The 20,606-nt window shown below is 38.8% G+C and overlaps 1 protein-coding gene across 3 annotated transcripts in view; it reads left to right on the top strand.

Moving 5' to 3' along the window:
• EIF2B3 (eukaryotic translation initiation factor 2B subunit gamma) overlaps positions 1 to 20,606 on the top strand; it is a 107,903-nt gene that overhangs the window by 48,734 nt on the left and 38,563 nt on the right. For all 3 annotated transcript variants that reach the window (XM_059689959.1, XM_059689960.1, XM_059689961.1), the window contains exons 5-6: positions 5,118 to 5,229; positions 20,384 to 20,473. In XM_059689959.1, coding sequence (XP_059545942.1) covers positions 5,118 to 5,229; positions 20,384 to 20,473 — 202 coding nt within the window. The remainder of the gene's footprint in view (positions 1 to 5,117; positions 5,230 to 20,383; positions 20,474 to 20,606) is intronic.

The following is a 20,606-nucleotide window of genomic DNA, read 5'->3' as shown; positions in this document are numbered from 1 at the left end:
ATTGTAATTGCTATTCTTATCATCATTATCACTTCCACATGTATTTTAGAAATACTCCTATGGGAAGTAATTTGGTCCTGTAGCCTAACAAAATCACATTTAATAACTTTGCGAGCATTCTACATTATTTTTAAAGGGAATTTTTAGATATTTTAGGTAAAATGGTAACCCTTTATAGACCACAAATATCAAAATGCTTTTGTTTGCATTATAGCTTCTAAGTCTATAGGGAAATTAATTGTGGCAGCCTAAACATCTAGACAAGCCTCCTTGGAAGAACCACATGTAACTTTTTCTGGTGTTTCAAATGGGCTCTGCTTTCTGAAGCTTTTTTTAGGTATCATCTTCTCAGAAAAGAAATTAGATGATTGAGTGGTGTAAGAGAGACCCAGAAACCCAGCTAAGCTGTGCAGGGAAATGGGGTATATAAACTCTGGAAAATCCTATTTACTGATTTTTGCAGCATTGGATACCATTACAGAAGTATAAAATCTGCCACTTGTCAGTATTTAGCCATTGTTCTACCATTTGCTTAGTATTACTTATTGAGCAAATGGGTCAACAGATTAGTGTAACTGTTATTGGGTATGTGTTACACCAAGCACAGAACTAGGTACAAGGGCCATATAAATGGGCAAAAAACCCTCATAATATCCCTATCTAAAGGATAGACAGACAAGTGTGTGTTATACCCTCCCTAATCATAGGGCATTTTGAGAAACCTGAATTCTGAAGGGGAAAATTGGATAGAAACTGTGATCTTGAGAGAACTAATGAAAGCCTCATACATGTAATTTTTGCAGTCACAAAAATCAAACAGTAAACATTACATAAAGAGAATATCAGTGATATAAAAACATACATATTTTAAACTTGTAATAATGCATAAATATCATTAATTCCCATTTACCATTCCTTGCTTGCTAGAAGCTAAAAAAATTTCCTTTTTCCCTCAGTTTCAATAAGAACATGGTATATTTGTTTTGTGGTATTACAGATAACATGTTTATTAAGGGGTTTGTCTTTTTGGTATATTCCTCTGTGCAAATGTTTTATGCTGTTATGATTTTATGACACAAATTATTGACTGTTATCTCTGAAGTTCCACTGTGTCTCTTGGGATATTTGAAATGGAAAAAATTTGTTTAACCCAGTTTACTGTAGTAGTATTTCTCGTATTCCTCTCTAATTCTCAGAGTTATATAGTCTTGATCCAGACTAGAACCAGTATATATTAGTGTGCCTCAGAATCACACGAGTGAAAGCTGTCACCTCTCAATCAACTTAGTTGCCTCTCCACTAACAATTATTGGTAGGCAGTTTTGAGCCTATGTTTCTTTTGCTTCAGCTTCCTTCATTTTTCTTAAAGCTGTACTTCAAAGGAAAACTTCTACTCTGCTTGGGCTTCTGCTTGATCTATTTCCTCTTCTCAATTCCCACTCCTCTGCCCTTTTTTTTCTAATCATATCCAACAGAAGTGATTTGAAATCCCTGCATTATTCAAAACTGAAGTTCTGTGATGGAGGAAGCAAGTATATAGAATTATGTTCAAATGTGCCTAGAATTCATCATCACAATGTGATAAGTACAATAATAGGAGCATGTGCAAAATACAGGGAGCAATGTCTCAGTTATAGGAAAATATATTTTAAAACATGATGTTTGAAAAGAAAGAGGTGAGCAGTTTACTTTTGTGCAGACAGGGTAATGGGTATGAAATCAGATCCCTGTCCTACAAATGCTTTACATTTTGATTTAAGTCATTGCATTTAGGACATACTGTATATGTATAATCTACGCTAAACTATGAGCCCTATATGGGAAACAGAGATAATCAAGATTTGCTCTCAAGCTGAAATCCAGTGACTGGAGCTAGATAGTATGTTATTGACCAAGTTTTTATATCTATTCATAGCCTAATAGCATTTTGTGAATAGCTGCTCAAGATTACATCAGAGATAGGTGGTAGAATCAGAACTTGAACCCATGCCTTCCTACTCCATAGCTTGGGCTTTCTTTTTTTAAAATTTAGTTTTCACTTTTATCAAGATTTTATATGCCCATAATTTAAAGAGAGATATAGTTATCCAAAAGTGTTTCATAAGCTGAAATCAGAGTGTCATCCAGGACTGAGGATTCATCTGAAGGCTCAACTAGGAAAGGATTTCTTCTAAGCATATTTGTTTGTTGGCAGAATTTCAGTTCCCTGAGGACTGTTGAACTGAGAATCTCAATTTCTAGCTAGCTGTTAGCTAGAGGCTGTCGTCATTTATGTATATTTTTTAAAGTCACTTGGGCCTCTCTCTACATAGTAAACATAATGCCTGTCACAGAAGAGGTACACAAATATATTTATTAGCTGAATAAACAAATGGATAAGTAAATGACTATGGAGGAAACAGGAGGGTTCAAAGAAGCAAAAAAATGACTAAAATATGAATAGTTGAATATGACAGATTTTTAAAATGGAACTTCATAGTTTTAACTGCTTTCTTAACGCTATTTGTGTGGTCTTTCTCCTTAGGATGAACATTCTAATGTTACCTGCTCTGCTGTCAAAGTGGAATTCACTTTGTTAACACAGAACAGAAACTTTTCCAAGTTTCCCTAATTTATATCATTCTGAGCTCCCAGTTACTATGGTAGCTACAAAGAAGCAAATACAAAAGGTGGGGCCTGAGAGTGAGGGGAATGTGACTGAAGTGCACCAAAACTGAAAAGTGGACTTGGAAATTACTGCTCCCGGGACATTTGGGGTTTTGTGGGCCTAAGGACTTGGATAGGCTAAGCACTCCAAATTATATCCAAAAATAATATCTCTGTGTTTCTTTTTAAAATATTGGTTCATGATCAGACCTTTGCAGACTTGGTTATGTTCTCAGGTTTCCATGTAATGGATGAATGAATGAAGTGATATATGTCAAAGCTGCTGTATGGCATTTGAAATTCTCTGCAGTTTTTAGGTTTGGTTGAAAGTCTCTGTAAAACTTGCCTTCAGCCCTAACCGGTTTGGCTCAGTGGATAGAGCGCCGGCCTGTGGACTGAAGGGTCCCAGGTTCGATTCCGGTCAAGGGCAGGTACCTTGGTTGTGGACACATCCCCAGTAGGAGGTGTGTAGGAGGCAGCTGATCAATGTTTCTCTCATCGATGTTTCTAACTCTATCCTTCTCCCTTCTTCTCTGTGAAAAATCAATAAAATATACTTTTTTTTAAAAAAGCTTGCCTTCAAATTGGCATTATTTACCCTTTCTTCTTTGGAGTTCACTAATCTTAGATATTGAAAAAAATAACATAACTTTTAATGGTAGCTTCTCCCTATTCAGATTCAGACACTACATATGATAAGATGACTGGACACCATCTGAAGAAATGAATGCTTTAGCCACTGAGCTAAACACATTATACACTTGAGTAATGCATTTGGTTCTTGGTATAGAGACAGCTTAAGCTGACAGGGAAGCATGTTTAATCATATGGCAGTCATTGCCTGTCAATAGGAGGCAGATAAATTCATCTTTAGAGATAAAAATATTTCCTCGAGTTCAACTTTCACTTTCTCCTTGGTGTTAAATCATTGCTTTATGTGATTTTTGTGAGGATCAAATGAAAGCATGTATTAACTTATTTAGTTCTTATTACCCTCATTTTACAACTGAAACTGAGAAACAGAGAGGTTTAGTATCTTGCTCAAAGACATACAAATAGTAAGTGGTATTTATACTCAAGTGGTGTGGCTTCAAAGGCTCCCTTAACTATATGTTATGCTGCCTCTATTTGAAAATGCTTTTGCAAGCTTAGATAGATACTATCCAGATCTTAGCAGATTTTGTTAAGTGTCAAACACTGTACTGGGTTTATATTTAAAGGAATCCTAAGCCTGCACTTGAAGAGCTTATAATGTGGTTGGGGTGAAGAAATGTAACACAGAAAACAGCAATAATAGGGCAGCCTGTAAAATCACCATCTACCAGATAACTCTGTACATTTAATAAATATGTACCTTATTTTATTTGAATGCTCCCATACACAGCATAAAATCTAGTGCATAGTAGACATATAGTTAATGTTGGTTGAATGTGGATGTCCTTAAGTAATGTTATTCCCATTTTCACAGTGAGCAGACCTAGCTGATTATTTCAAAGAAAGGATTTCTTGTGTTTTCTTTTTGTGCCAGGCAGTGGGCTTGTGGTTAATCCACTTAGGTGGTTAAGCAGTATCGTGACTGCCCCTCTTTTTAAAAAACTTTTTATCTATTTTTTATAAATAAAAATTATATATATTTAAGGTTTACAAGGTGATATTTTGGTATATGTACTGTGAAGTGATTATCACAATCAAACTAATTAACATATCCACCACCACTTTCACTTTTTATTTTTTTAATAATTTCAAATTTACAAAATAGTTACAAGAATAGTATAAAGAACTTATATATCTTTTTTAAAATATATTTTTATTGATTTCAGGGAGGAAGGGAGAGGGTGAGAGAGAGATAGGAACATCAATGATGAGAGAGAATCATTGACCGACTGCCTCCTGCACGCCCCACACTGGGGATCGAGCCTACAACCCAGGCATGTGCCCTTGAACCAGGGAATCAAACAGGGGACCTTTCAGTCCGCAGGCTGATGCTCTATCCACTGAGCCAAACCGGCTAGGGCAAGAACTTATATATCTTGCACCCAAAGTTTAATATTTGCTTTATCATTCTCTCTTTCATAACATATATTCAATATATATCATATGCATATATAATGTATATATAATTATTTTTTTCTGAGCTATGTGAGAATAAATTGTAGGCATCATTCCCTTTGCCTTTAAATACACAAAAGCGTGTCCTCCACCTACCTCCATAAAGGACAGATCTCTAAAAATAGAAAATTACATTGACACAATACTTTAACCTATAGAACTTATTCAGAATTCGCAGTTAACCTAATAATATCCTTTAGAGCAATAAAAAAATTTTAAACATTGTAATGAGTATGTGCTACATAACACTCAGTTCTGTATTTGGTTCCAAGAGAAATGTGAGCAGGTACCCTCTTCCCTGACTTAGTCATACAGGCAAAGCAAATGTCTTTGTTTGATATTCCTTCTTTTGTATGATTCAGTGGAGCAGCGTGACTTCATTGGAGTGGACAGCACAGGAAAGAGGCTGCTCTTCATGGCTAATGAAGCGGACTTGGATGAGGAGCTGGTCATTAAGGGATCCATCCTGCAGAAGTAAGCCCTAGGGTGTTTCTTATTGGCAATTCTTCATGTCTTAAAACAAAATAAAACCACCCAGTGGATGGGAAAGAGTTATGAAAACTAGATTATACTGTGTGAAATTAACAGAAGAATGTGAATGTTTTCTCCTGAGACAGTATGAAGACTTTCTTTCACCACACAAGCTTAGCTTTTCTCTGTGTCTTTTCTTGCCAAGGTAGAGTCAGATCCTGCATAGGAGTGGGCAAAGCAGCTGTGGGGAGAACAGGGAACAGGACTGTTTTTCTGACAATGTTATAGAGTTTCCTTTTTTGTACAAGTTACTATCTTAACCGTTTTTTAAGTGTACATTTCACTAATCTTAGTATATTCACATTGTTGTGAAACAAATCTCCAGAACTTTTTTATCTTGCAAGTATGAAGTTCTATATCTATTAAACAATAACTCTCCATCTCTTCTCCCCAGCCCCTGGTAAACTACCATTCAAATTTCTGTTTCTATGAATTTGACTCCTTGCGATACTTCATATTAGTGAATCATAAAGTATTTGTCTTTTTGTGACTGGCTTACTTCATTTTGTGTAATGTTCTCAAGGTTCATCCATGTGTAGCATGTATCAGAATTTCCTTCCTTTTTAAAAAATATATATTGATATTAATTTCTGAGAGGAAAGGAGAGGGAGAGAGACAGAAACGTCAGTGATGAGAGAGAATCATTGGCTGCCTCCTGCACACTTGCCACTGGGGATCACACCCACAACCCAGGCATGTGCCCTGACCAGGAGTCGAACCATTACCTCCTGGTTCATGGGTCGATGCTCAACCACTGAGCCATGCTGGCCAGGCTCCTTCCTTTTTAAGGCTGCATAATATTCCATTGTATGTCTATACAACATTTAAAAAATTTTTTTTCATTAATCCTCACCAGAGGATTTTCCCCCCTCAAAGAGTGGAAGGCAGGGAGGTGGTGGGGAGAAGAGAGAGATAAGCATCAATGCAAGAGAGATAGCTCGATTGACTGCCTCCTGCACATGCCCCGACTGGTGCTGGGGTTCGAACCTGAAATTCAGGTACGTCCCCTTGACTGGGAATCAAACCCACAATCCTTCAGTATATGGGCTGACACTCTAACCATTGAGCGTGCCAGCCAGGGCAAGAATTCATCTATATTGTATCAAAATTAATAAAAGAATGAACAAGACCCAAAAGAATTAGCATGCCAGCTGTGCAAATATACACCAAACAAAATGAAAGCAAGAAAAATGCCCTGCAAAAGACAAAGAGCCTACCCTGAAAAATAATAACTCAGTGAATAGAAAGAATTTCTTTACAACTCTACAACTATAAAACAACTCATTAAAATGTAGATTTTATTTTTTTTTTAAATGTAGATTTTATAAATAAAATTTCAGTGATGAGATGATAAAACAGCAAAATGAGGTAAAAAAGTATAAAGAACTAAGAAAATAGAGGACCAAGTAACTTAATTTCAGAGTTAACTAATAAATTTTAAAATAACAAATAGCAGAATAGTAGACACCAATGAAAATCAAGTTATTGACATAAAGGAAAGGTTTGAGATATTCAGTGATTTAGATGAAAAAGAAAATGATTAATAATTACAGAGAATCACCCCAGTGTGGCTCAGTGGTTGAACATTGACCCATGAACCAAGAGGTCACCGGTTTATAAAAATCAAAAAATATTCTTTATTTAAAAAAATAGACAAGAGCTAATAAATATGATTGGAACACCAAACATAGATGAGGTTGGAGATATCACACACAAAAATGGGGAATCTATGTTGTAAGGTTCTCAGTGTTCTTCTCCCACTTGGTTCCTAAATACTAGCAATCAGGCTTGCACCAGTCAAGCAAGGACAGAAGAGAATTCTTCTCTGGTATCAGACAGTCTAAGAGGAAAGACCTTAAGATACAAACATCGGGGAATTCCCAACAGATAACCCACCTCTTAGGTAATCCTACATTAAATTTCAAAGTTGAAAAAGCCTACCACATGTTCAGTGCTCCCAATCAGATAGTGCATGCGCATGCACACACACACACACAAGAATTACCAAATCTAAACAGGAAAAAAACAATAAATTAGCAGAGAGAGAAAAATCACCTTAAAGGGAAACATGAAGAGAAGAAAATGTCAAAAAAGGTAACATTATTCAGAAAGATGCGTTTATTAATACTTGAGCCATCTGAATTTCACTACTTTAGGAGCTAGGAATACAATGTGAGCAAAACACACCAAAAACCTTGCTCTCATTGAGAGATGAGAGAATATTTCATTCATGAACCCAAAAGCTGTATGCTATCTTTAAAAGAACAAAAGAGAGTCCAGCTGGTGTGGCTCAGTGGTTGAGCATCGACCTATGAACCAAGAGATCATGGTTCAATTCCCAGACAGGGCACATGCCTAGGTTGCGAGCTCAATCCCCAGTATGGGGCATGTAGGAGGCAGCTAATCAATGATTCTCTCTCATCATTGATGTTTCTATCTCTCTCTCCTCCATTCCTCTCTGAAGTCAATAAAAAAATATGTTTTGTTGTTTTTTTTTAAAGCCCAGATCTTCTGCTGGTTTCCTAAGACTAGATTGTAGTTTTTGTTGTTGGCAGATTTTTCCCTCCATTCTTCTAACTTGTAATCTACACCCCAGTGATTCGGGATTTTTGGAGTATAGTTGCAATAGGGCAGCTGGCTGGATAAATGAGCAATAAAATCTTCTTCCCCATATTCATATGACCCTCTGGGGCATTGTGCTCCTCCTGGCCTCAGTGGGATGGTGGGTAAAAGCTAATTAGATTCAGATTTTATTTTTAAAACATGTTTGAATATGAGAATCCAATACTTCCTATCCTTTTTTTAAACTGAATTTCCAAAAGTGAGGACTAGTTCCTATTAGTCAAACACTAAATCTTGAAAAAGGCCTTTGTGTGTATATATATCTGGGGTCACCAGAAACCTCTTGTTTTAAAGTTTTCTTACTTTTGTAGTGATTGTAGGAGAAAAGGACAACATTTGTTTTCTCCCTGTCTGAGAGAGGGTGAAGTGTTTGCTTGATTGCCAGGAAATGTCCTGTTTTGTTGGGGTTCAGGCATATTTGGTCCTAGAAAGTGAGATAGTGTATGATGCTTGTTGGAGTAGGAATCCTGCTAAGCCTATAGTCAGGGTACAGAGCAGTCTCCCCAGCAAGCTGTCTAGTCATCAGGTAGTACTTGACTCCAGTGGGTCCAGATTCTTACTACCTCAGTGTATTTTTTAAAAAGCAGAAAACCTTTTCCAAATGTTGACTTGAAGTATTACTGACTTGGAGAGGCATTATATGTAGTGGAAAAGAATGTTGCTGGTAGAAGGAGCATGGGATTGGAAATTCGAGTCTAGAGAATTTGGAATTTAGTCTTGAGACAAACCAGCTATATGATCTCGAGCAAATCACTTTGCTTCTCTAAGCCTCAGTTTTTCCAACTAAAATTGACTTAGTTCTTTAAAGACGGTCCCCCCAGTTCTAAATTTCCTGTTTTATTTCGGAAAGACATGTGTTTTTAATATTTCATAAGTTAAAGGTATTTGTGCCAAATATTTAATAAGAAAATCATGTAGCTTTTCTCTAGTGTTGTGTTGTTTTCTTTTGAATACTAGTCAAGGGGTTTGTTTGTTTTTTACTGGAAGAGTAATGAAAAATTAAAACAAGCTTCTAAAGGATATATTTAAAATGGAATAAAATGTTCACACATTCGTCTTGGAAAGTTTAGACATTTATATCTGGGAAGACAAGGACTTGAATCAAATCTCGAAAATCATGGCCAAATTTGTATTTCTGGGATGATGAGATGATGAGAAATGGGTTTATATTCTTGATTATTTTCCCAATGGAAAGTCTTGAAATGCTATTTACTTAACATTAGTATCCCCATTGCTGCAAACCAGCCATAAATTCCTTAAGTACTTCTCTAATTTTGCAGTTTTGTCGGGGAGGAGTGCAGAGGGACTTAGAGAAGTCAGGATCAAGAACTTTTCCCAAGGTATTTTGTCCAGCACACACAGTGAGACTTTTATTCTTATTTTTCTATACTTTTAACTCTCACGTCTATAAAGTCATATAGATAGGTTATTTGTAAAAGAACCCATGTCAGCATCCTTAAGCCTTTCCTTAAGCCAATTCCTGATCACTTCAGGGCTTCTGCAGTACAAATCCGGTTGCTACTCTGCTTTCTTTAGAGCTGGTTTAGATTTCAGCTTTCTTGGATTTGCTAAATCTGTTACCACCATCCTTCTGCTTGCCAGATTTCAAATATTGTTTCTATCCTCTCTTTTCCTAATCTTTGTTCTTGGGGGCTATGCCTTTTTTAAAATAGTAACACCTTTACTGTCACTTTAATGAGCTTTCAAAAGGAATAGGGCTTTATGCCTATATTTAATCTGCCATGTTTACCTAGAATCCTGTTTCCTTCATTTCAGTCCCATTATATCTTTCATTCCCTTACCAGCCCTTCCTGCTTGCCTCCCTACCCCCTCTCTCTTTTTATCCCTCACTTTTTTCTTCATCCAATCTAGAATATATGCTATATTACTTCAGGCATTTCCCTCCATATCCTCACTCATTGTCCTTTTCTCGTGTCTGCCCTCATAATCTTCAACTTTGGATTACTTTAACATCTACTTTGTCTACTTCTATATCTGTTCTATTAAAGACTTCAGAAGAAATATTATGCAATGTTGCAAATTGGCACCAACTTACAATGTTGTAAATTCATATTTCCAATCTTAGCTGATCCCTTAGACCACTCCACATTCTTACACCTGTCCTGGACCACATTCTCAGCAACTGTTCTCAACCCATTCCACTTTCCAATCTCAGGAAATGACCCTGCCTCCTCCTTCTGCAAGAAAATCCTGGCTACCAGATGCTTATTTTCCCAGCATTCTCTCCTACCCATGATTTTTTTTTTAATTAAATCTTTATTGTTCAGATTATTACATTTGTTCCTTTTTTTTTCCCCCCATAACTCCCCTCCTCCCAGTTCCCGCCCCACCCTCCGCCCTCACTCCCCACCCACTGTCCTCATCCATAGGTGCACGATTTTTGTCCAGTCTCTTCCCACATCTCCCACACCCCTTTCCCCCCCAAGAATAGTCAGTCCATTCCCTTTCTATGTCCCTGATTCTATTATAATCAACAGTTTATTCTGTTCATCAGATTATTTATTCACTTGATTCTTAGATTCACTTGTTGATAGGTGCATATTTGTTGTTCATAATTTGTATCTTTACCTTTTTCTTCCTCTTCCTCTTCTTAAAGGATACCTTTCAGCATTTCATATAATCCTGGTTTGGTGGTGATGAACTCCTTTAGCTTTTCCTTATCTGTGAAGCTCTTTATCTGACCTTCCGTTCTGAATGATAGCTTTGCTGGATAAAGTAATCTTGGTTGTAGGTTCTTGGTATTCATCACTTTGAATATTTCTTGCCACTCCCTTCTGGCCTGCAAAGTTTCTGTTGAGAAATCAGCTGACAGTCGTATGGGTATTCCCTTGTAGGTAACTGAGTTTCTTTCTCTTGCTGTTTTTAAGATTCTCTCTTTATCTTTTGCTCTTGGCATTTTAATGATGATGTGTCTTGGTGTGGTCCTCTTTGGATTCCTTTTGTTTGGGGTTCTCCGCGCTTCTTGGACCTGTAAGTCCATTTCTTTCACCAGGTAGGGGAAGTTTTCTGTCATTATTTCTTCAAATAGGTTTTCAATATCTTGCTCTCTCTCATCTTCTGGCACCCCTATAATTCTGATGTTGGTACGATTGAAGTTGTCCCAGAGGCTCCTTACACTATCCTCGCATTTTTGGATTCTTTTTTCATTTTGCTTTTCCGGTTGGATGTTTTTTGCTTCCTCGCATTTCAAATCATTGACTTGATTCTTGCGCTCCTCTGGTCTGCTGTCGGGCGTCTGTATAATATTCGTTATTTCAGTCTGTGTGTGCTTAATTTCTAGTTGGTTCCCCAATATAAGATCGAGGGTCTTATTAGTTTTCGTGTAGATCTCATTAAGTTTATCGGCAGCTTCTAAACAGTTCTTGAGAGACCTTAAAAGTGTGGTTCTGAACTCTATTTCTTCCACTGACAATTTTGTCCTGTTTCTTTGTCTCCGCATTTTGTTATGCTTCCTTGGTGCACCCCCTAGTGGTCTTTGTTCGCAGTCTTATAGATAAATCTTGATTGTTGTAGCTAATTCCAGGGAGGGTTTGACCTCCAGGCCAAGTGGCTATGAGAATCAGCTGTGTCAGCAGTGAGAGAACTTCTGTCCTCTAGGGAGGTGCTAATCTAGCCTTTGCCTGAGGCTATCCGGCAAATGCCTCTGTGCAGGGCTTGGGCGGGGCGGGTCACACAGGATCAACAGGGTGGGCCGGAGAGAGCAGTTATGGCGGCTCTCAGTCCTGTCCCCAGGGGCTCTGCCTCTCTGAGTCCCAGCACCCGCTGCAAAGCTCGGAGAGAAAGCTGTACTCGCTCTGACTGAAGCCAGACAGTCCCGCTTCTCCCGTTTGAGTCTGGGTCCCTAAAGACTCACCCGGATCTGGTGCTCAGAGTCTGCGACTCCCTCCCGATTGAAAACAACAACCGCGCCCTCCGCCGCCAGCCCGCTCCGCACCTCAGAATTTCACTTCAGCACTGCGCCTCCTCTGAGTGTCCGTATGCGTTTCTCTTTCCTCCTAGTTGTAGGACTTCCACTCAGCCAGCGTTCCTGTGGTTCTGGTTGATGTCCCTTCCGTTTTTTGGTTTCACTTTTGAAGTAGTTGTTCAAAGCAGCAAACTCCGGCGTTAACCTATGCCGCCATCTTGGTTCTCTCTCCTACCCATGATTTTATCTTCACTCAGACCCACCCTCAATTCCTTTTTTCTAACCTTATAGGAAGAAGTTTCTGTCCTCCTATTTAAGACCAGTCCCCTAACTATGTCTGTACCCCATTTTCCTCTGCCTCCCCTGGAACTGCTCCATCAGTTTTTCCAACACTCTCCAGAATTTTCAACTTTTCTTTCTACTATTTCTTCCCCCTCTACCTACAAACACATTGCTTACAGGATAAACTACAAATTCCTAATGCCCTCAATCATCTAACCAGGCTTACCTCTCCAGCCTTATATTTCACTATTTCCCAAATGCAACCCCATACTCAGCACTCCACCATAAGTTATGGAGAGTGGCTTATAGTTCCCTGACTTCCGCATTCCTTTTTACACCTCTATGTCCTTTTGCTCTCACCATTCCTAGCACTTCTTCATCCAGTTACCCTTTTCTCCCTGGCTCAATACCTGCTCTTCTTTTAAGACTCAGCTCATATAGCACTTCTCTGTGAAACTTTTTCTGACCATTTTCACACTAGGCAGAATGGAGAATTGACCCTTCTTCCTTTGTGCCCTCCTGTATTCTATAGAAATGTCTAGATAACATCTGGAACCCTTTATTGCTCTGGACTATAAGTTACACAAGGACAGTGATTGCTGTCAGTCAGCCAGATCAACAATCAGAAAGGAAATCTAGATGTGGACAAGAGCAGGAACAAAACAAGGACCACATCTGTCTTTTATTGCCTTCAGTCTCATTGCTGTGGGTAATCTGCGGAAAAAGCTGGTTTCCTTCACTACAGAGCTACGCAGTGATGGCTCAGGACTCAAGAGAAGCTGAAGGAGGATATCTGTCAGGATCTAGAGGAGCTGCAGGACTGGATACTGTTCCATGCCTACTGGGTGAGCAAGTGTATCAGTGACATCATGTGCAAGTAGACACAGTACTTGGCACCATCCATCAACCTTCATAGTATTAAAAATGTGGCTACAGCTTTACTTCTGCCCTCTAAATGTCACACAGAATATCTCTTGGGTCCATCACTGACTCAGAACCTTTCAGAAAAGAGAATTTTGCATAAATAATTCCAGCTCAACTAAATCAAAACATACAAAACCAGCATAGCGTGTATATGTATAGTTATGTGCTGCTTAATGACAGGGATCTGTTCTAAGAAATGCATCGTTAGGCAATTTTGTTGTTGTGTGACCATCATAGAATGCACTTACGTAAACCTACATGGTACAGCCTACTACACATCTAGGTTATATGGTATAGCGTATTGCTCCTAGGCTATGAGCCTATACAGAATGTTACTATACAAAACAACACACAAGTTTTGTAAATCAACCACAAGAGAAAATGATACAACCCTAGACAGTTTTGTTCAGTGGCTAGAGCGTCAGCCTACAGACAGAAGGGTCCTGGGTTCCTTTCCAGTCAAGGGCATATAACTCAGTTGCAGGCTCCTCCCTGCCTGGGCCCTGGTCGGGGCTCCTGCAGGAGGCAACCAATGGATGTCTTTCTCTCACATCAATATTTCTCTCTGCCTTTCCCTCTCCCTTCCACTCTCTCTAAAAATCAGTGGAAAATATCCTCAAGTGAGGATTAAAAAGAAGAAAAAAAAAGAGAGAAAATGATGCAATCCAGAAACACGATAAGTATGAGATGTGTGAGCCAGCTGCTCTTGTAACACGGCATACTGTTTTACAGCAAGAGTATACACTAAAGGAATGATAAAAAGCATGGTATAGTAAACACATAAACCAGTAACATGGTCACTTACTATCATTATCTAGTATTATGTACTGTACATAATTGTATGTGCTATACTTTTATATGGCTGACAGCACTGTAGGTTTGTTTACTCCAGCATCACCACAGACATGTGAGTAATAAGCTGTGCTATGACCTTACAATGGCTATGACGTCAATAGGCCATAGGAATTTTTCAGCTTGGTTATAATCTTATGGAACCACTGTTGTATATCTGGTCTGTTGTTGACTGAAACATTGTTATGCAGCACATGACTGTTTACTTAAAACAATAACTTTCCATGGTTTTTTATCACCTAAGAGACAAAATCCAAACTCCTTAACTTGACATCTAAGAGTCAGAGAAGGCTTTTTGTGCTCTGGCCTCTGCCTAGCTCTCCAGCTTTAATTTTTTACCATTTATCCTGGTATTTTTTTTTTCTCATTACCACTTTGCCTTTGCATATACTATAGTTCCTTGATCTGAAATATTCTTTTCCTGCTTTGACTGCCTAGCAAATGTATCCTCTTTCAGAACCCACCCAAGCTTCATCCACCCCTGAGAAACCTTATCCTATGCCTGCTTCTTTAGACATCTCACTACATCCTCTTCTGTACTGAGCTCCCTCCATTAGTATGTACCACAGTATACTATAAAATGTTTTCTAATATGTAGTCTTCCCTACTAGATTGTGAACTCCTAAGGAGCTCTGTTTATTTCAGCTCTGTGTCCCTGGTACCAAAGCACAGTACCTGGCTCATGATGGTAATTATAATGGTTATTTAATGAGTACCCGATATACAAGTACCAAGTACACACTTCAAGTAATTTCTAACCATACTAATAACTCTGCAACAAGTAGGTAATATGATAGATCTCAATGTTTGTTAAATAGAATAAATTAATGAATAAATTATCTGTTATCTAAGATTAAAATTTGCATTCATTTTCCAACTTTCTCTTAAGGCAGTGGAACTTTCTCTGTAACTGAAATCTTATATAGAAACCTAAGATATAAACTTAGAACACAGGGTTATCCGTATTCAGGCTTCCCTTAGCAGGTCCTGAAGCACCTCCACAAAACTCTAGGACTAACTGAAGCACAACACTCCGTTTTATAATAAGAAACTGGCATGAAGAAAGATTTTGTCATATTTAGTGGTGAGGTCAGAACTAGAGCCCTCTTAGCCATTGCTCTTTTTACTACACCAAGCTGCCTTTCAACTTTGATTTAGCTCACTATTAAGCCAATGATATCATCACAGAATATAGGTGGTCATTAGTCTCAAGACATTGAATATACTAGAGACATAAGAGATGATTTTGTGTTATACACTTCTACCTTTCCCTATACACATAACCTGAGACCTGCTTTTTTTTTTTTTTAATCCAAAATGTACTTATTGGGATGGTTTGCCACTCATCTTGATTCTGGGTGCTTTTAGTGCTGCTTCCTTCTGAGGGAACATCCTCTGGAAGCCTTGCTTTTCCTCCTGTAGGCTGGCAGAGGACAGTGGGACAGCCAACACAAAAGTACCGTTTGTGCATGGTTGAAGGTGGTGGTGATTTTATAGCCTCCTGGGCATTTCACACCCTTGAAGTAGGAATTGGGGCTCTGCACCAGGTACTTCTTCTTGTGTTTCCTCTTCTCTCTGGGAAGGGATGAAGGAGATCCTTAGCAAGAAGCAAGTTGTCGTGGGGAAGTTGTCACCGCTGGAAAGCAAAACCTACTTCCTTTAGAATAAAGATCAAAATCTTTAGCATGGCCTAAAACCTCTCCAGCCTCATCTTGTGTATCTCCCCATCTTGTTATCTGTGCTTTGTCAGTACTGGGCATCTTTAGTTCCTCACACTCACCAGTTTGCCTCAAGGTCTTGTCACCAGCTATTTTTCTCTGCCCCGAGTGCCCATCTTAGTTGCTATGCCCCTTTCACTTGGCTATCTCTCTCCCTTCCTTCAGGTCTAAGCTGAAAGGGAAACTTCCCATATCTCTCAGCCTGAGTGAAGTCCCCCATTATATGCTTCTGTAGCATTCTGTGCTGCCTTTTACAGTTATTGCATACTTGTAATAATTTATGTTCTGGTAAACTAAGCTTCATGCAGGGGTCATGTCCATTTTGTTTACTGTTACATCCCAAGTGCCTGGCATATAGTAAGTATTCAATTAATGTGAACTAAAATAATTTCCTTTTGTTTTTCTGTCAGTACAATGAAGAGAAGCACTTTTACTGTCTGCTGCTTTGAGTCCAGGGCTCTCACTTCAACACTGCCTTTCTAGGAAAGGGCCTGAGCACCGATGGTGCCAGAGCCCACGCTGCTGCATAGGCAGACCTTTGGTTTGGTAGTTCCATATGCACTCCTAACGATCAACAGCCTGTCGTTCCTGCCCCTTACCCTGCCATCAAGAGCAGGCATTTGGGGTGGTATGGCAAGTACTTTTTTATAAAACAGCTACCAGGTACTTAGGCAACAGGTACTTGCCCCAAAATCTGCCTCATTAGAATTGTAGATAGCTAGTAAGTAGCCATGCTTCATGGGTCATTTTCTTTCCTCTACTTCTGAGCAACCTTGATTATTTCAAGCACACCTTGGTCTTTAATTTCTTTTAAATTATAATGATTAGGTAGTAGGGAATTAGCTCTGACTCAGGGGGGCGGGGGCAGGGGGGAGATGTTTTTTTATTGGAATAGGTTTCAGATTGCCAAATAAAGTAGAAGGTGACTGTCTGAGGAAGGTTGTTTGTATTGTTGCATTGAACCCTTCAAGATGGCTAAGTCATCTTGGGAGGTTTTTGTCCTCATTGGAATTGTTGCTTCTGGTTCTTATGCGTTACTGACCTGCTTTCATGGAGCCTTTCCTGACAAGTCACAGAAGACCTTTATGTTTGTTCCAAAATGAAACCTCCTTCAATGATAATGCTGGAGCTCATAGCCAATCCTAGACCAATATAAGGTCATGTACTCCATGCCCCTGGCTCATTTTGTTTGTTACTTAAGAAGTTCCTGCGACTCACATTGATCACAGGACAGAAATGGTTATGCTGGAGGCAAGATGATGTAGTCTCTATACCCTCTGCTATTCTGCTCCTGTCACCTCTGCTCACACCCTCGAACAGGCCACTTTCTCCTGTGCTCACTGGCACAGCTACAGCCTTCATCACTGTCCAGTGGAAGGTGCGAGCATGAGGGTTGCAGCCTTGTGTGCTGTCTCCTCCATGGGGGAGCACCGTGGGGAGCTTGCCCTCCATCCTCCAGCTCCTGTAGCAGCTGGTACCAGTGACCCTGCCAAGGAGCTAGGAACATTTCTTAATATCTGCTTTCCTGCTTCCCAAGAATGTATGAGGAAACTTGAAGGCAGGTTGATAAAGAATTCTCTCTCTCCCTCTCCCTTCCAGTCTCTCTAAAAATCAATGGAAAAAATACCCTTGGGTTAGGATTAACAAAAAAAAAAATTATTTTTATGTTAATTGAAGAGAAGAAAAAAACCCGTGGGAGTTTCACAAATGATCTTATAGACTTTAAAGTTTAAATTTTTATACCACATCTTTGAACTTTTATTGTTATTTTATCATTGAATGGATTCCCACAATTTTTCACATATTTTATTTTTTATTGTAATGGACTTTTCTTGTGCTTGGAAAATTGTTTTAAATTACTTTACAAACATAAAATTTCAAGCATTTCTAATTATCTTATTTCTATTTACCAATTTCTTTTTTTTTAATATTTTTTATTGATTTCAGAGAGAAAGGAAGAAGGAGAGAGAGAAACATTAATGATGACAGAGAATCAATGATCGGCTGCCTCCTGCATGCTCCCTACCAGGGATTGAGCCCACAACTTGGACATGTGCCCCTGACCGGAATCGAACCTGGGACCCTCAGTCACAGGCTGACACTCTATCCACTGAGCCAAACCAGCCAGGGCTATTTACTAATTTCTTACTTTATGTTATACAAATCCAAAGCCTCTCTGGCTCAGAACTGTCTGCCAGTTACCCAGGTATTACTGACACTTTTTGAGGCTTTTAGGTTTTTTTTATTTTATTTTAAAATATCAATCCTTATTTCTCATGTAATTCAAAAATAATAGAGTGAAATAAGAAACCCACCTCTTTGGCAACTTAAATGCAATTAGTTTCCCAGTTCCAAGATTTACATTCACTACAAATTTAATATGAAAGGAAAAAAATATATCTGAATTGCCCATCTCTATTTCTTCATTGTCTTTCATATTTGTACCTAATTCTCTAGCCTTGAGTATTCTAAATTTTGGGGACATTTTTTTTCTTTAAAATGGGAGAATTTTTTTAACCTATTTTATGGGGTGAGAGTAAAAAGTTGGAAGAAATATTTATAAGCTATAAAATGCTATATGAATGCTTATGCCATATATGCTAGGAATTGATAACAGTTTACAAGATGGTTATTCCGAATTTTAATTTATTCCTTTCCTGGCTGTTTTATAGCAGTTGACCTCTGCTATAAAAATGAGAGTAACATATCTACTTCATGAGGTAGTTGTGAGGATTCAGTAAGTATAGGTAGAGTGTGTTGAATGATTCAGGGAATTTATAAACCAAGAGACTGAACAGGAGAGTGCAACTTTCCAAATTGGTTAGACCAAGGAAGAGAATTATCAGTGTGGAGTTCAGGGAAAACCCTGGTAACCACATTCATCCTGAGGAATTTCTTAGAAATCAAGAATCTCAGAAAGTTAGGATTGAGAAGTAGCTTCTCCTTTCTTCTTCATCGTCATTGTATATATTAATTGGCTTGTGTGTGGAACGTATGTGCTATAGGTGTGGGATAATAAGTCTTGACTCCTCTGTTGCTCTTTTCAAAGAATTTTGTTTGCCTTTCTCCAAAAATAATGGAAGCCCAGGGTAGTGCACCTTAATTTATTTGATAAATTACTTCTAGGGTATCTCGATCCCATGAGAATAATTTTCCTTAAAGCTATAAGCCAGTCAAAGCAAAGTATCAGAGTAGAAGAAAAATGACAACCAGGCAGCTATGATTGGAATCCTTATTTTCCACCCTTTTCTCCTTCCTCCCAACTGTCTGTTTTTATTAAATAAAATGACCTTGGAAATTACAAACATGACATTTCTTTCTTTTTATTACCCTCGCCTAAGGACATGCCATTGATTTTAGAGAGAAAAGAAGGGAGAGAGAGAAAGTGAAACATCGATGGGTTGCCTCGGGTACCCATTGAACATGCCATATGAGCTCCCACCGGAGCTCGAACCCAAAATCCAGGCATATGCCGTGACTGGGAATCGAACCACAACCTCTAAGTCCATGGGGTGACACACTGGTCAGGGCAAGCATGACATTTCTTGAGACTGAAACCAAAATCGCAAATTAAAATAGACAGCAATCAGGCAGATGCCTGAAGTTGACCTAATTTATTCATTTGTTTGTTTATTCAATAACTATTTATTAACATTTACTCTGTGTGAAATACAATGCTAAGAGCTCAATCTACAAAGATAAATCTGTTTTCAGGGAATTTTTCAGCCTAGTGCAGTGGTCGGCAAACTGTGGCTCTCGAGCCACATGTTGCTCTTTGGCCCCTTGAGTGTGGCTCTTCCACAAAATACCACGTGCGGGCGCGCACATATAGTGCGATTGAAACTTCGTGGCCCATGCGCAGAAGTCGGTATTTTGTGGAAGAGACACACTCAAGGGGCCAAAGAGCCGCATGTGCCTCGCGAGCCGCAGTTTGCCAACCACTGGGAGAGACAAATAAATAGGCAATTATCTTAGTGTATGATAAGTTGTCTGATATAGGTGGGCATAAGTGTGAGAGCACAAACTTGGGTGAAGGTTTCCTGGAGGAAGTACAACTGGGGAAAGTCCTGATGAATAAATAAGTAAGAGTGGGAGTTAGAGAGTATTCGTAGAATTTTACTTCAGCATCTGTGAAAATGGAGTAACACAAGCCAAATCCTGGAGTAAAGTATGGCCTGCAGGAAGTGGGGCAGTTGAAGTAGAAGCAGGAAAAGGTTAGTGACAAGATTTGTGTGTAGGAGCAATAGAATAGAAGGTGGCTTGCCAGTGATTTGATGGCTTATTGATTTTGGTTTAATGTATTTAGAAGCCTAAAAGCCTCATAAAATGTGAAATAGGGTTTCTTTAAAGAAAAGACCTGTTCTGTGTTTGGATCAGAGCTAGTATCCACCATGTTGATCTCCCCAGGATGGGGTATAGGCAACATAGCTCTTAAATTTTTCTGATGCCGCCCAGCTGGTGTGCCTCAATGGTTAAGCATCGACTTATGAACCAGGTCATGATTCAATTCCTGGTTAGTGCACATGCCCAGGTTGTGGGCTCGATCCCCAGTGGGGGGCCATGCAGAAGGCAGCCAATCAATGATTGTCTCTCATCATTGATGTTTCTATCTCTCTTTCCCTCTCCCTTCCTCTCTGAAATCAATAAAAATATATTTAAAATATTTTTTAAAAGAAAATGAAAAATAATTTTTTTTTCTAATGCCTACTACCTAATAATATGATAGAACCCATGTTACCTGATTATGAGCCCCTTCTCTCTTTTCTTTTTGCAGGCACCCTAGAATACGTTTCCACACAGGCCTTGTGGACGCCCATCTCTACTGCATGAAAAAATATGTTGTGGACTTCCTAATGGAAAATGAGTAAGAAAGAGGGGGGTAGAGTCAGGTCCACAGTGCTAAAGCTACTGTCTGACTTAGTTAACAGTTTTAAACCTTGATAATGTTAGGTAACCAGTTTTTATAAATTATAATTTATTTTCACCTTTGTTCAAGA

The sequence above is a fragment of the Myotis daubentonii genome, chromosome 3, assembly GCF_963259705.1.
Source record: "Myotis daubentonii chromosome 3, mMyoDau2.1, whole genome shotgun sequence".
Lineage (NCBI taxonomy): Eukaryota > Metazoa > Chordata > Mammalia > Chiroptera > Vespertilionidae > Myotis > Myotis daubentonii.
This window is presented reverse-complemented; position numbering and strand designations above follow the sequence as displayed.